This window comes from Aquarana catesbeiana, linkage group LG04 (genome assembly GCF_042186555.1).
Source record: "Aquarana catesbeiana isolate 2022-GZ linkage group LG04, ASM4218655v1, whole genome shotgun sequence".
NCBI classification, from domain to species: domain Eukaryota; kingdom Metazoa; phylum Chordata; class Amphibia; order Anura; family Ranidae; genus Aquarana; species Aquarana catesbeiana.
In genome coordinates this window covers 434,390,464-434,417,414 of record NC_133327.1, presented here as the reverse complement: position 1 = coordinate 434,417,414, position 26,951 = coordinate 434,390,464, and the positions used below count along the sequence as shown (strand labels likewise).

General features: G+C 42.4%; 1 protein-coding gene across 5 annotated transcripts in view; it reads left to right on the top strand.

Moving 5' to 3' along the window:
• Positions 1-26,951, top strand: part of PHACTR2 (phosphatase and actin regulator 2) — a 327,171-nt gene that overhangs the window by 245,014 nt on the left and 55,206 nt on the right. For 3 of the 5 annotated variants that reach the window (XM_073627410.1, XM_073627414.1, XM_073627413.1), the window contains exons 5-7: positions 8,412-8,609; positions 11,538-11,735; positions 12,061-12,544. In XM_073627410.1, the coding sequence (XP_073483511.1) occupies positions 8,412-8,609; positions 11,538-11,735; positions 12,061-12,544 (880 nt within the window). The remainder of the gene's footprint in view (positions 1-8,411; positions 8,610-11,537; positions 11,736-12,060; positions 12,545-26,951) is intronic. The other 2 variants (XM_073627412.1, XM_073627411.1) reach the window with 2 other exon arrangements.

Below are 26,951 nucleotides of genomic sequence, written 5' to 3'. Positions count from 1 at the left end.
AATTTTAACATACCTTTTTTTTTTTCTTGGTGTTTTTACCATGCCTCCGCTTAGGACAGTGTACATAAACGCACAAAAATAACTAAAGCAGCGATGTATTTCAGCATACTCTACATAAATTACCTAGATTTTCCTGTTTGGTTTATGTTTTTATGTTCATTTATTCATCATTTCAGGAGTAAGCTTTCAGTGACAAAGCAACTCCTTTTTTTTTTTCTCTTGTGGCAAGTCGTCATTTTCTATACGTAAAACTTAACAGCATTACAAAGGCTGGCAATTTCCACTATTAGACTTACTGATAATGCTTATGAGTCTCAGCTCCCTCTTTAATAGCATTTCCTTCACTAAATGAAGACAGTCAAGTGACTTGTATCATCACATCTTGCAAGCTGGAGGCTTCCTTTGTTGGTATCAGCAGCTAATATAGCAGAACTGTGCCATGGTGGTAAATATAATTTATACATTTTACTTAATGGGATTTGGTTAGAAGGGAGCATATTTAAGCAAGAAGGCAAATAGGAACCCCAGCCAGTACAGCAAGGTGCACTGAAAGTGGTTACTGAGGTCTGTGTCTGAGTGTCTATGTCCACCTTCTCCAATACATCATGCCAACTAAATGCAGGGTCAGAGTAGAGGAAGCCCCTTTTTTATCATTAAAGTTGAACTGATATGATGATTAAAAGCAGTAGCTATACACAAGAGCTGAAAATTTGAATTTGCGCTCTTCTACCTGACAGTTTTCATGATAGAAATGCAATTAAAAGAAAATATTTTTTCAAAAAGTGTTATAGGTTTTCTACTGTCATTTAATATGTTATGGGCCATTTTATATACTGTATAGATAGTCATTAATAGTTTTTTTTTTTTTTTAAATATGCGATGGTGATGATTATTATTATACGGGATTTATATAGCACCAACAGGTTGCGCAGAGCGTTACAAAATGGTGGAAGACCATACTGTTAAAATACAATTTAATACAAGGGGGAAAAGCTTAGCGCTTACAATCTAAAATGAAGAGTCAAGTGATATAAAAGGTAACAACTGTTAGGAAGGGGCTGATGGAGAAGGCAAAAGTAAAGTTTAATAGATAAAGGTAGGATAGGCCTCTCTGAACAGATAGATTTTCAGGGATCACGTAGGCGAATGGGGTATGACCTAGTAAGACAGATTTGAGTAAGGATAACATGCTTTTTAAAGCAGCTGCTCAATTCTTAGCAAGGTGCCAGGAGAAATTTTTCTGCTGTATTCTGACCATGAAATCACAACTTTGCTTAGAACTAATTTGCTGAGAGCTAGTAATCTGGAGGTGAATGAGATCAGTTTTCTCGTAGTGTGACAGGAGAAACCGCATTCTCCATGCTTCGAAGAATGACCAATTTGAAAAATATAGGTGCATTTGAAAGATAATGGCTTTATGGTAAGAAAGGTTAAAATCACTCTGTTTGCCAAATCCTCCCAACCTAACCGGCCTAAAGTTTTAAAGTAGAAGTATGGCCAAAGCTCTTTTGGCCATATTTCTCCTATGGGTCACAGGAGTGCACACCTGTGACCTAGATTCAGCCAACTGGGACTAAAGTGCTCTGTCGACTGACGTTACTGAGCCAGTCCAGGCTCTGCAGAGATCCCAACAATGATGTTGGGATCCACCCAGATGCCTGACCTGCAGCTGGCTTTGCCTCTCAATCCATCCATTCCAATGGATGAGGTTGTACTCATGGTAGGCCCAGCTTTCCATTGAAGTATAGCCTCATCCACATGGGAATGAATGTGGCAAGTAGCGCATATACACAGTGGACACACAACCCAGCTAGCATTTTTTGCATAAAAAAGCTATGCCGAGTAAGCAAAGCCACACGGTGAAGAAATCCAGAGCTGGGCTGAAGGTAAGTATTTTACACTGCTATTTACACTAAGGGGAAAAGCTATGGGACCTTATAAAGGACAACTTTATTGAAATGAAGTTGTCTTTTAAAGCATACAACTTGCAGTACATTACTCATATTATTTAAAAAAACAAGTAGTTATGTTCTTGCTGTCTCTCATCCTCTTAAATCTGTTCTCTATGGCCACTGCCCATGAGAACTGTGCGATTGACTTTAATAGTGTTTGTTTGGTGACTTTTTATGATGTTGATGAAGATACCAGAGGTTTTATACTTTATAGGTACAGTGTGTGCTTAGTTGTTTTTGGCAAAGTGCTTGGATGCATTTACCTGCATACTGTTGTGTTGGTTTAAATAGCAGCCATTATAATCATTCAGTCTGCCTGGCAACATTGAGTACTGTTAGAAAAACCCTTTTATGTGTACACCCTCTGGCAAATGCATGCTTCTTGTGTTCAAAAACAACAGTTTGGACACTTTATTTCTATGTGTGTAGTGGCTGTGCTCTCCAGCACATTAGCAAATTTCCTGACAGAATAAGGCTGATTTACTAAAGAAGTTGAGAACAGTGACACAATAAATCGTCATAGTCGTTTCTGCATAAAAAGCAGATCCCTGTTTACTTTTTTTTTCATCTGCACATGCTAGGATAATTAAAGTGAATATTCACACAACTTATTGTGTGAACATTCTCAACTTTTTTAGAAAACTGCCCTCTTTTTAGTAGAGCTCCTTAGGCCTAGCTTTCCAAAGGTCAGGAAATCATGCCAGTTTTATATATCCAGCACTGTGTGGATACTAAAGAAAAAACAAAGGAGATTCAGCACCAGAGATATGGATGGAAGATTGAGGGATTAGACAAGAATGCTGCTGCTGCTAGAATACCAGTGAATCACCGATCGTATCAACCCAAAACCCCACTACTCTGTGAGGACGTCAAATGATGAAGCTAGTAGAGCGGGGCTAGGACGCTGACCTCACGCTTGCCTGGTTCATACTCGCGGCTTCAGCATTGCAGCTGGAAACGAAAGGCGCACATTACAGCAAAGCGTTTGTTCCCTAGTGTCGGGATGACACTTGAAATATGTGAGTGTTCTTAAAGTTTTTTAAAAATTCGCAATTTTTAAACGATTTTACGCTATAGAGATTTTCCTTCCTCTTCCCTAAAAACCCCATTCGAGAAACGAATCGGGAGTAGCAGCGTGGAGAGTCTTTCCAGTTGCAGTTTTTAACACACAGAGCACTTCTGCTGGTTTATAATTTGACCAGCCATTGTTTCTGGTGAGTGATTTTGGAGCAAATGGTGAAGGAGCACACCGGGTGTCTTTTCACGTGAATAGAATATTCATCTTTGATCACCTTCTTTGGACTTTCTTCTTTTGAAATTCTTGAATGGACTTTTTTATTATTTTGAATATATATGAATTTTTGATCACTCATGTACTTTATTAACCACTTACAGGGCATTTTCACCCCCTTCCTGCCCAGGCCAATTTTCAGCTTTCACGCTGTCACACTTTGAATGACAATTGCACGGTCATACAACATTGTACCCATATGACATTTTGATAATTTTTTTCCCACAACTAGAGCTTTCTTTTGGTGGTATTTGATCACCTCTGCATTTTTTATTTTTTGCGCTATAAACAAAAAAAGACTGACAATTTGGGAAAAAAAAAAAAACACAATATTTTTTACTTTTTGCTATAATAAATATCCCAATTTAAAAAGAAAACAAAAACATTTTTTTCCTCAGTTTAGGCCGATATGTATTCTTCTACATATTTTTGTTTAAAAAAATCACAATAAGCGTATATTGATTGGTTTGCGCAAAAGTTATAGTACCTACAAAATAGGGGATGGATTTATGGCATTTTTATTGTTATTATTTTTTTTACTAGTAATGGCAGTGATCTGCGATTTTTGTCAGGACTGCGATATTGCGGCGGACATGTCGGACAGTTTTGACACTATTTTGGGACCATCCACATTTATACAGCGAACAGTGCTATAAAAATACACTGATTACTGTATAGATGTCACTGGCAGGGAAGGGGTTAACACTAGGGGGTGATCAAGGGGTTAAATGTGTTACCTAGGGAGTGATTCTAACTGTGGGGGGAGGGGACTGACGGGGGGAGGTGACCGATCGGTGTTCCTCTGTACTGGGAACACACAATCGGTCTCCTCTCCCCTGACAGGACATGGATCTGTGTGTTTGGATCTGTGTTTTTAGATCCACGTCCCTGCTTTGTGACCGGCGAATGCGGGTGTCTGGGGGACATCGCGGCCACTTGGCATGCGCATCGGCTCCCCTAGCGACCGGGAAGCCACGGACGTCATATGACAGCCGCCCAGTATAAGAGAGACACCTTGTGGCCGTCATTTGACTATACACGGGATGGGAAGAGGTTAATGAATAGTATGCATTTATTTTTGCACTCAGCACTTTATGTTAGCACATATTGTTTGCACTTTTTATTAGCATTTGCACTTTATTTACTGTCCCAATGTGAAATTTTTTTTGCATAAGGGTTTGAGTTATTCTATTCAAGACATGTTGATATTTGTTGAATATAATTGGTTATGTATTGCACAGATTATGTACTACACATGCTTAATAAGTGATTAGGTTTTAGTAGTAGGTGCAATATTGTAAGATTGTGGAATTATAGGTTTGCGCTGCTTGTCCTTCCTTGAAACTGTGTGGATACTAAACTGATGCTAGAACCATTACAAAAACACAGGAAAAACAAGTAATATGACCAGATTCTGTAGCAAAGTTTACCTTTTCCAGAAAATAGCCAAATCAAGGGATCCCATTTGATAATAAAAATCTGTGCAGTTTTGTAAATGATCATTAATTCTATTTTACCCATAGGCCATTTGGGCCCCTCAGAACTTTGGCTAAAAACCCCTTGGTTAGCAACCCCCACAGCCTGTTGAAACCAGGCTTCAGGCCTACAGGTAAAACAATAGAATTAATGATCATTTAACAAAGCTGCACACATTTTTATATCAACTGGGGCCCCCTGACCACACAGGCTATTTTGTGGTGAAAAAGGTGCCTAAAAGTACACTCAGACCAGTACTGATGAATTAAAGGAGTTGTAAAGGCAGAAGGTTTTTTTTATCTTAATGCATTCTATACATTAGATCAACTGCTAATTCTAGAAAATATCTGGATTTTGTAGAAGAGCACAAAGAGCGTCTACCAGAAGTTTTATCAGGTCAGAGTACAACATCCACCTAGGCCAATCAATAGTTATGAGCATTAATGTAATGCCCTCCATCTTTATGCTGGAAAACAGATGAGAAAGGAGTTTCAGGGGAGGAAATGGATAAAGCATAGATAAGGGCATACTGATCCCATGTAGGCACAGAGCATCCACTGCTTCTGCTGGAGGATCAAAGTTGGAGACAAACTTTTAAAGTTTGTTAAACCTGGAGGCCAGGAGGTCCACATACAGTTTCCCCCACCTGTAACACTGGTCCTGGAACACCTCCGGGTGTAGACCTCCCTCCTGAGGTCAACAAGCTGCCAACAGGGGAAGTCTTCTTGCCAATTGTCCCAAACTTGGTTGCAAATGGCAAGCAAAGCTGGAACATTCTGGAAGTTCTTCACAGGGCAGGATCCCCTTCACTTCCCTTGCTACGGCAAGACCCATTTAATCTCTGATGGTTGATGCATGCCACTACTGTGGCCTTGTCCAATTGAATCTTGGTCAGATGACCCTCCAGCCACTTGGTCCAGCCCTGCAGAAACATCAACTCACCCAACGTTTCGGAATGTTGATTGAGAGATGAAATTCCTCTGACATCCATGCCCCATGCACCAACTGGGTGCCCAGCACTCTTTCCCAGCCTAACAGGCTGGCATCTATTGTGAGACTAGGAAGGAAGGACTCCCCATCTCCAAAGCCAAAATTCAGAGCCCCAAGCCAGGGACAACCTAGTCCTTGATGCCAGGCTAATTGCTCTGTCCATGGACTGGACTTGCTTTTCCCACAATGAGAAAATATTGTAGTAGGGGCCTGGAGTAAAACTGGACAACTAGCACTTGCAAAGAGGCTACCATCAGCCCCAGGACTGCAGGATGCAGAATGGAAGAGCCCAGTGACTCCTGGACTAAAGCATAAGAGTCTGAGAGCGTGTGTTTGAAATTTCTTCTGGGGAAGAAAAACTCTGGCTTGAGCTATGTCTAGTACTAGACCCAAATTCTCCAGGCATTAAGTTGGTTGAAATGCAGATTTCTGAAGGTTTGGGATTCTTTTGAACCATGAACATTGGAACTGTGAACAAGTTGGGCAGTAGTACCCAATTCCAGAACACTCAGTGGGGCTTCCTGGAGATCTGCTAATCAGCGTGGACCAAGAGTGGTGCTGGGAGCAAAAATCTAGCTTGTAGCCTTTAGAAGAAACCACCTCCTGCATCCAAGCATCTGAGATGCAAGCTGTCCAGGTATCCACAAAGACGGACAGATGTCCAGTGCACCTTCATGGGGAAGATTTGTCTGAGGACCTGGTAGACTTGGAGTTCCATGCTATGTGGGTGGGCTGAGAGTCATACTTGGGAGGGCTTTTCTTAAACTCCAGGAAAGCGTGATGCATCTAAAACTGAGACTTAGGCTTATTTGGAAAAAGAAGATGGGTGCTCTTGTCACCTGTGGCATCCTTGATGATGGTATCCAGAATAAACCCAAAAAGGTATTGCCCATCAAAGGTCATGTGGATTAAGCATTTCTTGGACACAGGTTGTGCAGAGCGACACTTCATTCACACTCCACATGAGGACTGACAGGAAACTTATGTGGAAAATGAGACCGGAAACCCCCAAAGGGTGAAGCACAGGCCTGTCACATTTTAGTCCTCCTCAAATAAGTATAGGGCTTGGTTTCTGGGAACAAACAACCTGTCTGGGTGTTTAAAATCTCCACAAAGGAAGACCTGAAACAGGAGGTACATTAAAATCGTCTTGGCAATCCTAGAAGCTCTAAAGGACTGCTGAGTAGGAACAGCACTAGCGGAAGCAGTGTGGTGTGTACCATATCAGTAAGTGCTGAAATAGTCTTCTTTAGTTTGACAATGATACCAGAAGATTGCAACTCCAAAGAGGCAAGTTCAAAAATAAGGGCTGTCTCCACTGGATCTATAGGCAGAAATGTTGCAAATGTGTGTTGGGGAGGCTCAGGGTACAATGCAAGGCGTCAGGTACTCAAAAAACCCAATCTGGAAGCAGGTGAGAGGCAGAAACAGACCAAAGATTGGAGTTTAACATGGCTATTTGAAAGCAGGAGCAGCGGTGGGGAGATGTTTCCTGAATGCTAAATAGCAGGAAGGAGGGACATGTGACACTTCACCTCGTGGATGACATACAGTATGTCGTGGTAAAAACGTCAGAAAAATATTCAAAAACACCCAGTGGTGCAAATATCGAGGTAACTCCCGGTGCTCTGCCCAATCTTCCCACTCATAGAGTGGGTCTTCAGAGATGGGGCAAGCGTAGGGGTTAATGCCAAAAACCACCTAAAATGGACCTAAAAACCACTCCAAGGCTAACTTTCTAACAAAACAGGGTCTGGAAAATGTTTAACACAGAAACCAGTGGTTTAGGGTCACTTCTCTTGGCTATCCCTGCAATGCCAAGTCCAGTAAGGCCCGGGTTCGGCACTTCCATGCTCATTTGAAGAAAGGCCAATCCAGATAGCGGTTGTTGTAGAGACCAGCTCAAGCAAAGTAGCAAGAATCTTGATAGTAAAAAAAGGAAAAAACAGGCATGCTTGTAGTATGAGTTATTCTGAGTTGGCCTACAAATTTTTATTTGCCATCAACCTCCTGTAGAGGGCAATATAACAATTGTAAATGGCTTTCTGTGACCCTCAACAGACAAGAAAGAAAGGAATGTAAACTAAAATGTGGTATATGTTTCACAATCAAAGTTATGTTTACAATTAAATTGCGCAAGCAGATTTTATCTTCAGTGGGAACTGCAAGCGAAAAAACTCAGTTGCTGAAGGCGGTTTAAAAAATTTAAAGCCAAATTTTCTCTCTCACAGGATATATTTTTTGTCAGTGTAGTAATAATTTTAAATGTGCTAGGTGCCCTGTCACCTTACACATCTTTACTAGATTTTTATTAATAATCACAAACCTTCCAACATATTTGTATGTACAGCATTTAAACTAATTTTTGTAAAACTGGGTTGATGGTGTGCTTTCTTCCAGAGAACAGTTGGGTTTAGTCTGAACTTCTGTTAGTCACGCAATATGTTCCAATATTAAAAAGTATGATCGAAAGCCACACTCTACTAGGTCAGCTGACGTTATAATATCATTTGCTGTGAAACAAAATTATGCTACCTGCTTTTAAGTTTTACAATGCTGAGTACTTCTGTTTATGTGTCCCCTAAATTACACATGGTGTGATTATTATACCTCTAACATGTTCTTTTTGCCAAAAAATCTTGTTCTGCATAAACAACTGAAATGTGTGAGCAGGCCTCTCTGTCAATTTCTCTTCTTTGTAGAAAGGGTTCGGGTCTGTCCAGAACTTCCACCTTCAGCTCCACCTCCACTTAAACCCCCTCAAAAAAATCTACCTTCCAAAAATGTAGCTGGCAGTTATAAGAAAAATGAAGCAGCTACAAAACAGCATGCGGTTAGTTCTAGTAAGCAGCCACCAGCCACCCTTCCCAAGCCAACTAATCGTGCAGCACGCAGCACTGGTAAGTGCGGCCATGCTTGATGACTACATTGCATGTTTTTGCTGTGCATCCCCAGGCATGTCTTCCAATAAGCGCCTATAGCGTCTTTAAATATTCTGTGATGTGGAATGCATCAGTCCTGCTTTTAATGTGTTTTTCTTAATCATACATTATAGGAGACAGAGGAAGTATTCAGGTACATAGGGTTATGCAGCCTTTAGGAGACTTCACACTGGCATACAAGAGCTATAAGAACAATTTAGTCCAACCCCTCCCACTCCCAGCATTCCTCCATTTTTTGCTAGCGTCCTAGAAGAGTGGCCATCCTCTCTCTTCTGCAAGAAGCAAACCAGGTTCAATAACAAACTGATAGGTTTGTCTCCAGATCCAGAGATCCTTTAGCCTTTGCAGTGGATGCTCTGGTGACCCTGTTGGATCACCAGAGCATCCACCCAATTCAACTTCAGTTTAACTTGATCGACACCTTTCCTCCTCCAAAAAAACACCTGCCTTACCTAATCCGTAGGATTGAGATGGAGGGCTTTCCATCACACTGAACTGGCATAGGTAAACAAGGTACTTGGACCTTATCGGGTCCCTGGCAGACTTTTTTTATTGTGGGTCCTCCTGGATCATCTGCATCTCCTGTCCCAAGGGTCAGTTTACCAACCTGTGTCTCTGTTTAAGTCCAGGCCTTGAGAGACATAGACCTATTGAATTCAGTCATCCCTTCTTGAAGGCCTTGGGTTCATGAAGGCCTCGGCTCTCCCTCCTTAGTATAGGCCTTCATACAGGGTGTTGCTCACATTGTTCCTCCTGTATGTTCCCCAGTGACTCTGTAGAATCTCAACCTTGTTCTGCCGCTTCTTCGGAAACTGCCCTTTGAACCTCTTTGGATACTCCCTTGTCTTCCTCTATCGCAAGGTTACCTTTCTTGTCGCCACCCCTTCTGTGGGTCGAGTCTCTCAGTTGGCAGCCTTGAACTGTAAAGACCATGTTTTTCTGCTTCACAAACACAGGGCTGTTTTGAAGCCCAGGGCTTTTTTTCTTCCCAGTGTTATTTCTTCCTTTTAAAGTAGAACTAAAGTATTTTTTTTTTTTTTTTTTAATAAAGTAAGGAAGGGCAAAATCCCCACACAATTTTTATTTATTATTGCCATCTGTGTCCTATTGGGGATATTTCCCTTCACTTTCTATCACATGGCCACAACAGCAAGTAAGAAGAATTCCTTCAAAGTGAGGGAAATCTCTGGTTGTCACCAGAACTAGTGTCCTTCTTGGAAGATTCCCCCTCTATTCCTTTTCTGGCGACAAACCAAAATTTGGGATTTTCTTTCACTTTCACTCTGTGCTAATGATAAAGAGGACAAATAAAGAGGGTTAATCTTCTAAATGTCATCACAAAAAGTTATAAAAACCTGACAAGTTTTCTAATTCTCTCCACTCTGTCAAAAACAACGAAGCTTTGCCTTTGGTTACTTTAATTAGTACTTTTTAACTATCAAACAACGATATTGTTTTACCATCTATCTATATTGCTCCAAAGCTTCCTAAGGAGTTTTCCATCCATTTTCTGGATGTGATATGCACTGTTGAAGTCTGTCTATTTGTTACAGCTCCTTTTGGACCGTATGACTTCCTGCTTGTCATTGCTGAAGGTCCCTATAAGGGACAGCCTGTTTCTCATTCAACTTTTGGAAGGTGGATTTGACAGTTTATCATTCAAGCTTATAACCTTAAGGGCAAGGTTCCAACTTTCACAGTCAAGTGCACTCCACCAGATTGATTGGTGCTTCTTGGGCTTTTCAGCATCAGGCATCTATTCTCAGATTTGCACGGCTACCACCTGGTCTTTGGTTTACACTTTTGTTTTACCAGGTGTAAATTCATGCTTTAGATAATGCCGACTTTCAGGCGACTTTAAACGCTGTTGAGCCCCCTCTGTTAACCTGTTGGTTTTTGGGGGGTATTAGCCTTTATTTGCTGTGTTTCCAACCCCTCTTTTGGACCGCTTCTGTATGTCCTTGTGTACCTGAATGCTACTTCTGTGTCCCATAATGTACAAATAAGAAGATAGGATTTTTGACTTATTGTAAAACCCTTTTCTTGGAGTACATTAAGGACATAGGTCCCTCTCTGTTGTTTTTTTATGATCCACCCCTATTGCTTGCTACAAAACGAAGGCATGCTGGGAGTGGGAGGGCTATACTAGGTTGTCTATACAGCTCCTTTTTTGCCAGTGTCCAATCTCCTAAAGCAAACTTGTAGCTGAATACTTTGCATGTGTATCATAATATTCACCTAGAAAAGGATTGGTAAGTCAAATATTTTACCTTTCATTGGAAAGTAGACCCCCCCCCCCCCCCCCCCTTGTGACATCCTTCTGTGTGGCTCCAAGAGAAGTCTTTCCATCCACACACTAAGTTTCCTAAAGATAATATCATGATTTATAGTTGTAATGTTTGATTGGATGCTATGTCTGAGTGGATAGATGCCATCAGCAAACTCAAAAAAATGTCATCTGGATGGAAGAACGACCATTGCTTGATAGAGAAGTGCGGTGGAAGGACCTCCTAGTTGGTTTACTAAAGGCAAATAAGCTGTTCACTTTGCAATGAAAGTTGAAGTATGTAAGGGAAATTTCCCCAGAGCTTGAATGTGGTGCAGTTTCACTTTGCAAAAAATACCCAGTTGCATACAAGGGAAATTAAAAAAACAGCATTTTTTCCTGCACTTGACTGGATAATGGTAGTTATCAGAGCTTCACCTTTTCACTAAGCTCTGGGGATAATTCCCTTGCAATGTGCAACTTCCCTTGTAAAATCATCAGTCCATTTGCCTTTAGTAAATCAACCTCTATGTGTTCTTTAGCAGGGGTCAACTTTTCATGTAAACTGGAAAACCTTTTTATAGAGGCTGATTTATGGTACATTTTATTGTCTTTTTTAGTAGAGTCAACTGAGAAGACTGTAGGAGTGCCTGAGTCAAAAACAAAAAAAGCTGTCACAACTTCAAAAAATTCTGCTGCTTCTGCTGGGCCAAGCCATAGAAAAGATGAGCCTTCCAGCAAAAAACCTGCCAAAAGCATTTCCAAACAGCTGTCTGCTCCAGCACTTAAAACAAGTCGAGCAGGCACACAGGAGAATAGTAAGTATATAACCGATTACACTAAATTGCGTAAAGGTGATTTCAAAGACAACAGGGTGTACCCTTAAAGTTATGGTATTCAGAGTATAACTACTGAGGTAACTTTTAGGAAATATCTATTTGCAAAAATGCACCCTAAACACCTGTTACCAATGCCAGTGTAAACAATGCCTAACACAAGATGAGTCTGGTGACCGATGGTGCATATAAACACAACATACCAATCAAAATAGCTAGACAAACTGGCTTGTCTGAATTAATATGTATTTTGTTTTAAGCAGAATGTAAATCTCATGTATATGCTGATCACTTATTTTCCTTTCAGATGCCTCTTCGAGTAACAGAAAAACAGCTGCCACTAAAACGTCATCTTCCACACTGGCATCGACTTCTTCCAGGCCAAAAGCTTCAAAAGAGCAGTTATCCAGCAAAGCTGGGATCTCGACCACTCCAAGAGCCAAAAAATTACACAGCAAATCTTTATCTGTGGATCAGCCTATGTTGTCACATGCTAGTTCTACAGGCCTAAAGAAACGGGACAGGACTGAGCTGGCTACTCAGCAGGTGGACTCTGAAACACAAGAGACCAGTCCCACAGAAAACTCTCCTGCTGAAGAACTGCAAAAGCCACAGTCCACTTCTCCTGCTGTAAAGCATAATTTGAAAACTCTGTGCAATATATCTGATGCAACACAGGAGGAAAGACAGAATGATGACTCTGTTAGTGAAAGTGTGCAGTTACCAGAAAACAGATGTGACAGTAAAACTAGTCTGGATATAACTGGTGTGAATGAAGAAGTTACTGAAAGGTAAGTCAAAGTATACTGTTCAACCATACAAAATTTGGCAGTTACATAGGGATATATAATATTATATAAGTCTCAATTTACAAAGCTTTAACACATACATTGGGATCTTTATTTTAACCTCTGACTATAATTGTAATTTTTTTGTTGCACTAATATAAAATTAAGGATCCTTAACCTGGTGTGTTGCTTGTACATCAAGCCTTGTGTATTGCAAATATTACCAGTTTTCAGATCCAGGTTTTGCTTGAAGAGATCATTGATTGTTACTAAAAAGGGAATGTGTTTACTGTTCCAAATCTAATATATAGCCTAGGGTCATAAAAGTGTATTTACTAAAGTATTACAGAATTCTAATTTCACAAAGTTAGTGTTCACCCAGCTTATTGAATAAGGTCAAACTATATCGGAAATCATACTGCCCTTTTCATCACAGCAACATCAATGTCTAGATGCCAACACAACTCCAAGGCTCCAATTGGATGATACTATCATTTTTGGAGACATTGAGTTTTGATTAGGGCAGATCCCCTGGGAACATTTCATAGTTTTTTCCATCATGTTGGTTTCCACATAGTCAGTGGGTGATCACTAGATGCTTAAAGCAGACCTTCAGTAATTTTTTCAAATTTCCATCTATTAAATCTTCTGCCCTTGTTGTTTTAACTTTGGATAGTAAAACATTTTTTTTTCTGCCAGTAAATACCTTATACAGACCACTTCCTGTTTCTTGTCTGGTAAAAAAAAAGCCTAGGCTTATGACATCATGCAAAGCTCTCTCTCTAACTCTCGTGAGAGTTTGCCAGGAAGGGAGGGGGGATGAGTCTATAAGAGGACCAACGAGAACTGCAGGGCTGCAGAGCTGGAGGTGTGCCTCTATCTAAATCAAGGAAGTGAACAGGGAGCAGCTTCAGCTGCCCACAGTTAAAATGGTTGCAGCCAGACTTAGCGGAGGGAGATTTCTGCAGCATATTTGGCAAGTACAGAATCACAGTATATATAAAATAATATGCAAAGTGGTTGGAGGGAAGATTCAGAAGGACAAAGATGTTTTTATTACAAATTATGTGAGCAGACTGCAGTTCATCTTTAAGTTTTATGTTCACCATGGTATCGTTTTTATTGAAGTTTTTTGAGCATACAGAGACACAGCTCTTGAGAATGCATTGGAGCAATTACACAACGTTTATCTACGTTACAACAAGGTATCCTGGAACTTTGTGCATTTTGTTTTTTTCTTTGTTTGTAGCCTTTGGGCCTCATGCACACTGGGCATTTGCTTAGCTCCTCAAAATGCCTTTTCTCTTGGTGGGAAAAAAGCAGCTTAAAAAAATGCGTTAAAAGCCGCATATTGCACAGACGCTTATGCGCATATGCAAATGAATGCATTCTATTGACCAGAATAATAATTTATTCTGGCTATTAGAATGCATTATATAACCATGTGAAAATCCACAATAGATAAAAATAAAATAAAGGAAACAATCCAAAAATGGACTGCTGCTGGCACAGAACAACAGATAAAAACCTACTCCATATAATTCATACTAAGTGCAGCACTTATCATAAACACATGAAAATTTTTATACAAAAAAAAAACATATCATAATTTAAAATCCAGTCCTTTCAAAAACCTCCATGCATAAGTGATGGTGTGTATGGAAAAAAAAGAAAAGTCAGCAAATGTGCAAAAAATGTGCTTCCCATGAACACACATTTGAGAAGAAAATGACAGGCATCTCAATATCATGAAAGCTGCAGGTGCCTAACGCGACGTCACCACATACAGCGTCTGCGGGCCGCAAGGAACTTGTCGCCGATATTTTGATAGCTGTAGCTTTCATGATATTGAGATGCCTGCCATTTTCTTTTCAAATGTGAGTGGATTCTTTTGTTTTTAATAAACCTTTATAAAGGCATACTATGCGTTTTTATGTTCTGTATGCCCCCTGTATTGAGAGTGGAGTTATTTGGGGTTTATCCCCTAAAGCGCTTCTGGCCTTTCATTCGTTTGAAAGCCAATAATCTCTGGTAAGCAGCCACCTTCACCTTTACTACTACTACTGGACGTATGGGAAGTTCATCCTGTCTTCTCTTTTGGAGTTTTTTGGAACTGTGTTTTCTGGCTTGTGTTCATGAGTAGCACATTTTTTGCACATTTGAGGACTTTCCCTTTGTCCATACACACCATCACTTATGCATGGATTTTTTTTTGAAAGGACTGGATTTTAAAATAATATATATTCTTTTGTATTTCATTTTTCATTTGTTTATGATAAGCGCTGCACTTGGTATGAATTATATTAGACTGTATTAGCGCACAAGCGCACCTAGCATTTATCCACCTTAAGCATTTTTTTTCTGCCCAAACGCTTCTCTTCTGAACGCGCAAATGGTGATTTTTTTTTTTTTTGTCTTTTTGAATCTAAACGCTTCAAATATGCCTGTAAAAGCCTGTGTGTGCATGGACACTTAGGCTAACATGGAGGAGCGTTTAGAGGCAGAAAAAAAATGCCAAATGCTTCTAAATGCAACTTTTTTTACTCCCAGTGTCAATGAGGCCTAAAAGTAAATAATGTGAATGAACATTTAGTACAATTGTCCTTTAATCCCCACATCAAATACTTACCTGCTTTCCTATTCCAACCATGTTTTGTGTGTGTGGCGTTGCTTAGCACTGCACAGCTTTTTCAGTTGAGACTTTCCTGTTTGGTCCTGTTCTTACTGCGCATGTGTGATTATTTCTATAGGTGCCCTGAGGAAAGTGGGAGAATTGGTTAAAAGACAACTGTACGAAACTGGCTGGCTAAGGTGGAAAGGCGGGTGCATGACATCACAATTTCCACTTTGGCCAATCAGGGAAAGCCTTGTATTCATTGATAGAAATACAAGGCTTCTCCTGAGCAGTAGAGAAGCACTCAGTCTGAAACTTTTAAAATCTGTCAGAAGATGGAAATCGCCCATACTGTCACCGGAGCTCAGAGCAACATACTATATGTAGCTACTGTTACAACCGTATGTTACAGCACACATAGCGTCTGCACCATTGTGTAAAGGAAATGGTTAGTTTAAGTCTGCTTGGCCCAGACAAACTGTTTAAAGTGGTTGGCAGTTTTTATTTTTTATTTTTTCATAGCAAACATACCTACCTGATCTGTGCAATGTTTTATTAAGAGCAGCCCCAAACCTCCTCTTCTAGGGTTCCTTACCGGCGATCTTGACTCCGCTTCTTCAACGAGTGCCCCTCATAGCAAGCAACACACACAGCATGCTCAGCCCTGTCCCCCGCTCCCTTCTCACAGGATTTAATTGACATCAGCAGGAGCCTGTTGCTAAATCTCTTGTGAGAAGTGAGAGAAGGGATGAGAGCTGCTGCAGATGGGCACAGCGCTGGATTGAAATCAGGCTTGGGTAAGTTTTTACGGGGGGAGCAACTTTTGAAAGGTTTTTTTACCCTAATGCAGAGAATGCATTAAAGTGGATGTAAACCCTCACATATACCCAGTGAAGTGAATAGCCTCAGATGATACACCGAGATTAAACAAATCTCCCTATAAAAGTTTTACATGTATTTCTGCTGTTTTCATCTTCCTAGACTTTTTAGAATGTGCACATCGTGTTATACATTTTTCTTCCTGTTTCAGCAGTGGGAGGGGAGTCTGGGCATACACTGTGCGTGAGCTGATTAGAGGAAAGGCCCACACCCCTCTCCATATAGGCAGTGGAACGAAAAAACTTGCAGAGCTGTGCATTGGATAGACAGGCTCTCTGCTTATTTTAAGTTACCTCCACAACACAAATTTCCAGCTGCTTTTATCTCCTGTGTCGGAGAGCTTGTCAGAAGTTATCATGCTGATAAGAGGAACAGAGCAGCAGAAAGACACGGGACTTAGGGATTTTAAGAGTGATAAGTAAATACTACAGATATGTGCCCAGGTCAGATTTCACAAATGGGGGTTACATCCACTTTAAAGTGATTGTAAAGGCTCATTCTGTTATACTTACCTGCTCTGTTGCAATGGATTTACCCCCTCCTGCTCAGTGCCCCCACAGCAAGCAGCTTGCTATGGGGGCACCCAAGCTGAGTCACAGCTCCCTGTGTCCATTCAGACATGGAGCCCCAGCCCCATCCCCTCTCTCCCCTGATTGGCTAGCTGACTTTGATTGACAGCAGTGGATGTCAATGGCGTCACAGCTGTGTCTCAGCCAATCAGGAAGGAGAATCTCGGATGGCTGAGACACTCGTAGACATCGCTGGACAGAGAGGGTACTCAGGTGTTAGGGGGGCTGAGGGGGGCTGCTGCACACAGAAGGCTTTTTCACTTAATGCATACAATGCATCACAATAAAAAACCTTCTGCCTTTACAACCCCCTTAAGGTAAAAAAACAAACAAATATTTTTGCCTTTATAACCACTTTAAGTGATAGGAAAGATGGAAGTCTACATAAAATGCGTTGTTCTCAATACAGCCTGTAATATAAAAAAATATATACTGTATATATTTTTAACATAGAAATCTTTTAACTTTAAATAAAAATGTTACCATTAGTTAAAATTGATCTTTTATTAACTGTAAGTTGAATAAAAAAAAAATTAGCAAAATGAACAAATTGATTATATAGGTTAACTAATATGTTCATGTGTCTACTAATATGTTCATGTGTTTTATTTACAAAAAACTAAAAATTCCAGCAGTGGTTCTTGAAGTTGGTATGTCTTTTTACTAGCTATTTGCCAATGTGTGTATTTTATTTTTTATTTGCACAGTTTGTATATGTGTATTTTCTATTTATGTATCACAGATCAAACCTATGGCAGGGTTCGTATCTATATGAGTGTGGGGCTATGTGTAAATGGCGCGCTTTACTGCACCTGCAGCAAAAACACGCTGCTGTTAGCAGATACACATGTGTGGCATTAATTCTTAATGGCACCCCCATGCACTGTAAACCACAGTGCGTTTTCCAATACTGAGAAGCACATAGCATTATGTGGTTTCCCTGCAGCTGCGATTTTGGAAAAGATGTAGAGGCATTTTCTGTAGGTACACCAGCCCATTCAAATGAATGGGCTGCTGTGGCCACGCAAACGTGGCCAAAGGGAAACCACAATAGTGTGAACCTAGCCTTAATCCATACTATAACATTTCTTTTTTTTCCCTTGAAACGTTTGGAATCCTTAACCCTGTAGCAGATTTGGTTATGGGTTTCTGCCAAAGGGAAGAATCAGTACCCTATGACCTGTTATTTAAGACTTGATATTTATGAAGTAATGTTCTGTTAAGAGTAAAGGTATATTTTTTTAGCACTTTCTTCATTACCTAAAGTTGGGTAAATAAGCACCGTAGATTTCAAGCTTCTGGCACTGGCATAACTGAATGTAACTGTAGTCAACACATTAAAGCTGAAGTTTAGGTATGCCGTTTGTGTGTACCATACCTGTGGGATCCCTGTGCAAGCTGGATATCATTGTAGTAGGTACCACTACCCTAATGATCTCCACTAGCTTCTGGGTCCCTTGTCAAGCAGCTGCCCTGCTACGTTGTGAACACACAAAGTCACCCACTCAGCACAGCTGCCATGCAGGGAACACTTTGCATTGTCTCAGTGAATGCTAAGCATTCCCTAATTGGACAAGGTGGAGAGATGGGAGGAGACATCACAATCTCTGTCTTATCCAATCAAACACTTTGGCTTCATTGAGAAAATGCAAAGTGTTCTCTGAATAGTGACCACCTGTGTTCAGAAGGCAGCAGGGCAACCATTCACACGGCACCCTAAAGCTAGTGGCAATCACTCTATTACTGTTGCCTACTACAGTGATTTCCAGGTTCCACAGGGAACCCACAGGTATGGTACATACATACTTACATTGGTCCTAGGTGTACCAATGTAGCTGTGTAAACTTTGCCTAAACTTCAGCGTCAAAGGTGAACTTCAGGCACAATAAGGCAATGTAAGGGAGAAACTTCATTCTTCAAATTATATGTTTATCTGCTCATCCAGTCCTGAGACAACAATAGAAAAACTGACCTAATAGAGTTATAATTTTAAGTGTAAGTAAAGCCAAAACATTTATCTTAATCCTATAGTACAGGACACAACCTGAGTACTCAGAGACCCTGGGTTATAGATTCGTACCTTCAGGTGATTGAACACTGACAAGGCTTTTAAGCACATGCCCCCTGGGCACCTGCCCTATAGCCCTTCCCCGTTTTGTGAGTCCTCAGTTTTTTGACAGGTAAAGCTGCTTGTAAGATGCTTCACACATATGCAGTTTGAAGGAGATTATCTTTTTGGCAAGGAACTTGACAAATTCCTTGAAGATGTTACTGGAGGGAAGGTTCTACACTTACAGCAGAAGATTAAAAAAACCCCTCTTTGCAGTCTCTGCCTCGTTAAAGCACAGAACACCTAATCACTCTACCCAGACTTCTAAGTTCAGCCCTTTCTTTTGGTATAAGCCTAGGGCCACAAAACCCATAGAGTCTAGCCAAAATCACTTTTCTTTCTCGAACATCACGGGACACAGAGCCACAGTAATTACTGATGGGTTATATAGGTATCACTGGTGATTGGACACTGGCACACCCTATCAGGAAGTTCAGCCCCCTATATAATCCCTCCCCTTGCAGGGATACCTCAGTTTTTACGCCAGTGTCTTAGGTGATGGACGTGTAAAGATGTGCTGTGCTGAGCTCCAAAGGGAATATCCCATATCCTATACTGGGGCAAGCCAGGCAGACCGGATCCATTCAAAGTGTCCTTTCTAGGCCGAATTGGATGGTACCCGGGCCTCGTGTCCGAAGAAACAAGGTTTTACCTGTAATGCTTCTCTTTTTAGAGAGCTGGACCCCACATATTAGAAAATGGTTTTCTAGCCGGGTGCTTTACAGGCCCAGAACTGCAGGATCCCCCTATTCGTAGGGGGCTCCAGTCTCTGACGGTTTTTTCAAACGGAGCCCACCGTGAGAGGTGAAGATTGGGTCTGTGTAAACTGAACCCTGCGGCTGGATAAGGTAAGAGGAGATTCCACAGAATTTTCTAATTCTAGTAGGTTTCTCCTTTAAGGTAAATGCATGCTATGCCTATTGTGACCATCGGGGGCTGCCAAGAGCACAAACCTTGTCATGCTGGATTGTCTGTCTCAGTGTTCATGCTGCACAAGTTTCACAGCGTCTCCGGCTGGCTCACGGTAAAATGGATGGGGGGATTTCTCATGTCTGAATGTTCCCCCCAGGCTAGGGGGAGGCCACAGGGGTCTAGACAGTGGTTATACCGCTCAGGCACCGCTGCCCCCGCCGCCATCTCCGCCATTGCTGTTGTCAGGCAGGCCCTTCACTACCAGCCTCTCTCCCTCCACCCCCCTCCCCCAGTCTTCCTCCATAGTATTTCAGGAGAGGCGGGAAGCGCTTGTTTTTTTCAAAATTCGAGGGGTGGGGGGCGCTAGGGGGGGGGCGTTACGTCAGCACAGGTGCTTAGACTCCCACTCAGGCCAGCTGCAGGCTATTAAGGCACTCTGTACAGGTGCACACAGCCTTTGGAGAGACACAGAGCTGACGGTCGCATGTAAGGTGGGACACAGGCATTCTCCTAGGCAGCATTTACTGAAGTAACACCAGACTGAGCATTGGGTAGCAAGGCTTTTAGCCAGACTACATCGCTCAGCAGTCAGTGTTCATTTGTGATACCTCACACCTTGTTGCTTTGCACTATGGGTAGAAGAGGTTCAAGCACCCCAAGAACCAGAGACACTAGGGGATCTCGTTCAGGTTCTGAGGGCCCCCTGTGAGCAGCATCCTCCCCCCCCTGAAGGGCCAGGGATGGCTAGCCAGGGAGAGCCGTTGGGGTCAGGGGCTACACCTGCTTCTGGCACTTCAGCCCCTGTATACATTACTCAAGAGGTTTTTTCCCTCAACCATTAATGGTTTAGAGGAAAGATTAATGGCCGTGATTACAGCTTCACTCAGTGGAAGAAAACGTACTAGGCCTTCCTCTGTTCCCCAAGACCCTCAGGAAGAGGAGCTCTGGGATAAAGGACACGAATCCCTTTCAGAGGATCGGGATGGGACGGATGATTCCTCTTCAGAGGAATCAGGTGGAGAGGGACCCTCTGCGACTTCCCAAGAGGAGAAAGTCTTAGTGCAGATCCTTACTGGATTGGTCCGCTCCACATTTAAGTTGTCCCTACCTGAAACTGCTAAAGAATCCTCTTCTGCTTTGGGGTCACTGAAACCTTTCCAAGCAGCACAGGCTTTTCCTGTTCATAATTTACTTGAAAAGCTCATTTATTCTGAGTGGGATCACCCAGACAAACGTTTTTTTCCGCCGAGAAAGTTTTCAACACTTTATCCGATTTAAGAAGTTTATTAAAATGTGGGGAATACCGGCCATTGATGCCGCCATTTCCTCCGTAAATAATAGTCTGACTTGTCCTGTAGACAATGCTCAGATGCTCAGGGATCCTGTAGATAAAAAGATGGAATCCCTATTGAAGGATGTTTTTTCCTTAGCAGGTTCAGTGGCTCAACCTGCAGTAGCAGCGATTCAAGTCTGTCAATACTTAAGAGACCATGTTAAGCAGGTCATCAAAGTATTACCTAAACAGCAGGCCCAGGGGTTTGCTAACCTTCCAGCGGCCTTATGCTTTGTGGTTGACGCCATTAGAGATTCTATCGTGCAAACCTCCCGTCTTTCACTGGGGTTGGTGTATATATGTAGAATCCTATGGTTGAAAAATTGGTCAGCCGAAGCACCATGTAAGAAGCTCCTGGCGGGGTTTCCATTTCGTGGTGAAAGGTTGTTTGGAGAGGACTTGGATAACTATATCAAGAGAATCTCTTGTGGGAAAAGCACTCTCTTACCTGTTAAGAAGAAGAGTAAGCGTCCCTCTTTCAAACGGACTCTTTCCCCAGCGCCGAGGGCTTCAGCCTCCAGGCAGTCTCGACGGCCGCCTCCATCTGGGTCCAGAGACAAGAGTCAACCCCAGGGACAGAAGAAGTCCTGGGGGAAGAAGCCTACTAGGCAAAACACTAAAGACCTCGGCATGAGGGGGCGCCCCCGCTCACTCGAGTGGGGGGAAGACTTGCGACAGTTCTCAGGGCTCTGGCAGGAGGATTTCCAGGACAGATGGGTAATCTCCACGGTAACCTTAGGGTACAAACTGGAGTTTCAGGAATTTCCCTCTCCTCGGTTCCTCAGATCAAGTGTCCCCAGAGACCCAGAGAAGAAGCAGTCACTCCTTCTAGTGTTAGAGCGACTTTTATCGCAGGAGGTCATTATGATGGTTCCCGCAAAGGACCAAGGATTGGCTTCTATTCCAACCTCTTTACGGTCCAAAAACCAAATGTGGATGTCAGACCCATTCTGGATTTAAGGGATCTGAACCGATTCCTAAGGATTCAATCCTTCCGCATGGAATCAGTCTGGACAGTAGTCTCTACCCTGCAGGGAGGAGAATTTCTGGCATCGATAGACATCAGAGATGCATATTTGCATGTGCCCATTTTTCCTGCTCATCAGAAGTTTCTGCACTTTCGAGGTAGGAGGGCGCCATTTCCAGTTTGTGGCTCTGCCTTTTGGGATAGCCACTGCACCTCGGGTGTTCACAAAGGTCTTGGCCCCTCCTCTGGCCAGACTAAGGGCTCAGGGTATAGCTGTCATAGCATACCTAGACGATCTGCTATTGATAGACCGGTCGGTAGCCTCCTTGAACGGGAACTTGAGATCCACAGTCAAGTATCTGGAACACCTAGGTTGGATCCTCAACCTAGAAAAATCTTTCCTAAAACCAGTAAGAAGACTGGAGTATTTAGGTCTGATCATAGATACAAGCCAGGAGAAAGTATTTCTACCTCAGGCAAAGATCACTGCTTTAAGGGAGCTGATTCTGGCAGTCAGGACCAAGAAGGGTCCTTCTGTCCGCCTTTGTATGAGGCTGCTAGGGAAGATGGTGTCTTCATTCAAAGCAGTTCCCTATGCTCAATTTCATTCAAGAATGCTGCAACACAGTATTCTGTCAACCTGGAACAAGAAGGTTCAGGCGTTAGACTTTCCGATGCGCCTGTCGCTTGTGGTGCATCAGAGCCTCAATTGGTGGCTCATACCCGAAAACCTGCAGAAGGGGAAATCCTTTCTACCGGTTGCCTGGACGGTGGTAACAACAGATGCCAGTCTGTCAGGTTGGGGAGCAGTTCTGGAACAGTCTGCGGTTGAGGGAATATGGTCCAAGACAGAGAGGACCTTACCCATCAACATTCTGGAGATCCGGGCGGTATATCTAGCCCTAAAAGCCTGGACTCTCAGGTTACAGGGCTGCCCGGTCAGGATCCAGTCCGACAATGCCACAGCAGTGGCTTATGTCAGTCATCAGGGAGGCACCCGGAGCCGAGCTGCTCAAAAGGAGGTGAACCAGATTTTAGTCTGGGCCATGCGTATCAGCAGTTTTTATTCCAGGCATAGAGAACTGGCAGGCGGACTATCTAAGTCTCCAGCAGGTACTCCCAGGGGAATGGTCTCTACACCCCGACGTCTTTTGGGCCATATGCCAAAGATGGGGGGTCCCAGATGTAGATCTCTTTGCATCCCGATTCAACAAAAAGATAGACAGATTTGTGGCAAGGACGAGGGATCCTCTTGCATGCGTTGGTGATTCCGTGGCATCAGTTCTCACTGATTTACGCATTCCCGCCTATTCTGCTACTGCCACAACTCCTTCACAGGATCAAGCAGGAAAGGAAGTCGGTACTTCTGGTGGCCCCTGCTTGGCCCAGAAGGACTTGGTATGCAGAAATAGTAAGGATTACGGTGGGTTCCCCGTGGACCCTACCGGTACGCCCAGACCTGTTATCTCAAGGTCCAGTGTTCCATGCTGCCTTACAAACGCTAAATTTGACGGTTTGGCTATTGAGACCCACGTTCTGAAGAGTCGTGGGCTCTCAGGTCCTGTCATATCTACCTTGATTAATGCAAAGAAGCCAGCTTCCAGGATGATTTATCATAGAGTCTGGAGAGCTTATGTATCCTGGTGTGAATCCAGAGGTTGGCATCCCAGGAAATATGTCATAGGTAGAATTCTTGATTTTCTACAATTAGGGTTAGAGATGAAGCTGGCCTTGAGTACCATCAAGGGCCAGGTCTCTGCTTTATCAGTATTATTTCAGCGGCCAATTGCTTCGCATTCTTTGGTCCGAAGCTTTATGCAGGGGGTGATGCGTCTTAATCCTCCGGTTAAAGCTCCCCTAAACCCCTGGGACTTGAACTTGGTCCTGGGTGTGTTACAGAAACAGCCTTTTGAACCAATAAGTCAGATTCCTTTGGTCTTGTTGACAAGGAAGTTAATTTTTCTGGTGGCCATCTCTTCTGCTAGAAGAGTTTCAGAATTAGCAGCCCTTTCCTGTAAGGAGCCTTATTTGATTATACACAAGGATAGAGTGGTACTGCGCCCTCATCCTAGTTTTTTACCGAAGGTGGTTTCTGAATTTCATTTAAATCAAGACATTGTTCTGCCTTCCTTTTTTCCAGATTCCTGTTCTACGGAAGAGAGATCTCTACATTCATTGGATGTAGTAAGAGCAGTTAAGGCCTATCTCGGGGCAACTGCTCAGATCTGCAAGAGGAATGTTTTGTTTGTGCTGCCAGAAGGTCCCAATAGAGGACAGGCAGCGTCAAAAGCTACCATTTCTAAATGGATTCGACAATTGATCATTCAAGCTTACGGTTTGAAACAGAAGATTCCTCCGTTTCAGATCAGGGCACATTCCACAAGTGCTATTGGTGCTTCTTGGGCAGTGACTCTATGGCTCAAAACTGCAAGGCCGCAACCTGGTCTTCAGTCCATACATTCACCAGATTCTATCAGGTGGATGTGAGAAGGCATGAGGATATCGCCTTTGGGCATAGTGTGCTGCAGGCAGCGGTACAGGGTCCTCAGGTCTGATTGCACCCTACTTGGTCATGGTTCCCCCCCTCAGGTAGCATTGCTCTAGGACATCCCATCAGTAATTATTGTGGCTCTGTGTCCCGTGATGTTCAAGAAAGAAAATAGGATTTTTTAAAACAGCTTACCTGTAAAATCCTTTTCTTTCAAAGGACATCACGGGACACAGAGGTCCCGCCCCTCTTCTAATACACTATATTGCTTGGCTACAAAACTGAGGTATCCCTGCAAGGGGAGGGATTATATAGGGGGTTGAACTTCCTGATAGGGTGTGCCAGTGTCCAATCACCAGTGATACCCTATATAACCCATCAGTAATTACTGTGGCTCTGTGTCCCGTGATGTCCTTCGAAAAAAAAGGATTTTACAGGTAAGCTGTTTTAAAAAATCCTATTTTCCCAATAAGGGGGGGGGACATCTGTTATAGTTTGCCACTTTCTGGTTACAGATGTTCCAGACCTGTACGCCCAAACAGTGTTTTCGAAGGGCGTACAAAATACATTTCAAACCTCTACCCCCTCACTGTTCTCTTCTCTCAAATCAACTAACATCTGCCCAAGGACAGTCAGATTTGCAAAATCTGCTCTGTCAGATCAGATGGAGAGCATCTGTGAACAGCAATTTTCAAGTCTTGCCACAGATTCTCCATTGGATTTAAGTCTGGATGTTGACTGGGCCATTCTAACACATGAATGAATATGCTTCGATCTAAATCATTCCATTGTAGCTCTGGCTGTATGTTTAGGGTCGTTGTCCTGCTGTAAGGTGAACCTCTGCCCCAGTCTTAGGTCTTTTTCAGACTCTAGCAGGTTTTCTTCTAAGATTGCCCTGTATTTGGCTACATCCATCTTCCCATCAAATCTGTCCCTGCTGAAGAAAAGTATCCCCACAACATGATGCTGCCACCACCATGTTTCACGGCGGGGATGGTGTGTTCAGGGTGATGTGCAGTGTTAGTTTTCTGCCACATATAGCGTTTTGCTTTTAGGCCAAAAAGTTCAATTTTGATCTCATCTGACCAGAGCACCTTCTTTCACATGTTTTCTGTGTCCCCCACATGGCTTCTCACAAACTGCAAACGGGAGTTCTTATGGCATTTTTTCAACAATCGCTTTCTTCTTGCTTGGATCTCTGCAGCTACTACAGAGTTACCATGCTCTCCTTGCCGGTCTGTCAGTTTAGGTGGACGGCCATGTCTTGGTAGGTGTACAGTTGTGCCATGCTCTTTCCATTTTTGGATGATGGATTAAACAGTGCTCCATGAGATGTTCATAGCTTTGGATATTTTTTTATAACCTAACCCTGCTACAAACTTTTAAACAACTTTATCCCTCACCTGTCTAGTGTGTTCCTTGGCCTTCATGATGCTGTTTGTTCATTAGGTTCTCTTACAAACCTCTGAGGGCTTCACAGAACACCTGCATTTATACAGAGATTAAAAATTCAAACAGATGGACTCTATTTACTAATTAGGTGACTTCTGAAGGCAATTGTTTCCACTAGATTTTATTTATTTGTAAAAAAACCATTTATCATTTTCCTTCAATTTCACAATTATGTGCCACTTTGTGTTAGTCTATCATATAAAATCCCAATAAAATACATTTAAGTTTTTGGGTGTACCATGGAAAATTTCAAGGGGTATGAATACTTTCTCAAGGCACTGTATATATTGCACATTCACATCAGTCCCTGCCCTCAAGGTGCTTTCAATCTAACGTCCCTAACTCATTTTCATACATACTAGAGCCAATTTAGACAGGAACCGTCCAATTAACCTACCAGCATGTTATTGGAGGAAACCGGAGTACCTGTAGAAAACCCACGCACAAGGAGAACATGCAAACGCCAGGCAGGTAGTGTTGTGGCTGGGATTCAAACCCAGCACTTTTGGAGATGTAATGCCTTTGTGGGTACGCTATACCACATCTACTGGGAAATTCCCCAAGATACACTCTTTCTGGGAAAGCACTAAAACCCTATTAAAATCATTGTTTGGCCCTCTAGTCTCTTTCGATCCAGTTCTCTACCTCCTGGGGCTGCCAGTGTCGAATACAGCCAAACTTGCTACCAAGCTGATAAACCACATTTTGACTGCAGTTAGGAACTGGATAGATTTAAAATGGGAACAACAAATACCACGTACCATACCAAGTAGATCTTTGCAAACAATGTCTACAACATGGCTTATTTGACTTCTCTGCTCAACAACACTATTTCTAAACTTAATACAGTATGGCACTTCTGGCATCTTATGGACCCACCCTAATCTTATATGTGCAGATGTACCTTTTGTTCTGCATTGCACTATATGTTTTTTTTGGCCTAATCCAGCAGGAGAGATCGATTTTTTTTTTTTTTTTTTTTTTTTTTTTTAGGGTTACAAACATTTTAAGTTATGCCTATACCATTTTTGATACAGTGGACATCATGTATTTAGCTTCACCTGTGCTCTAGCACTGAATGATATG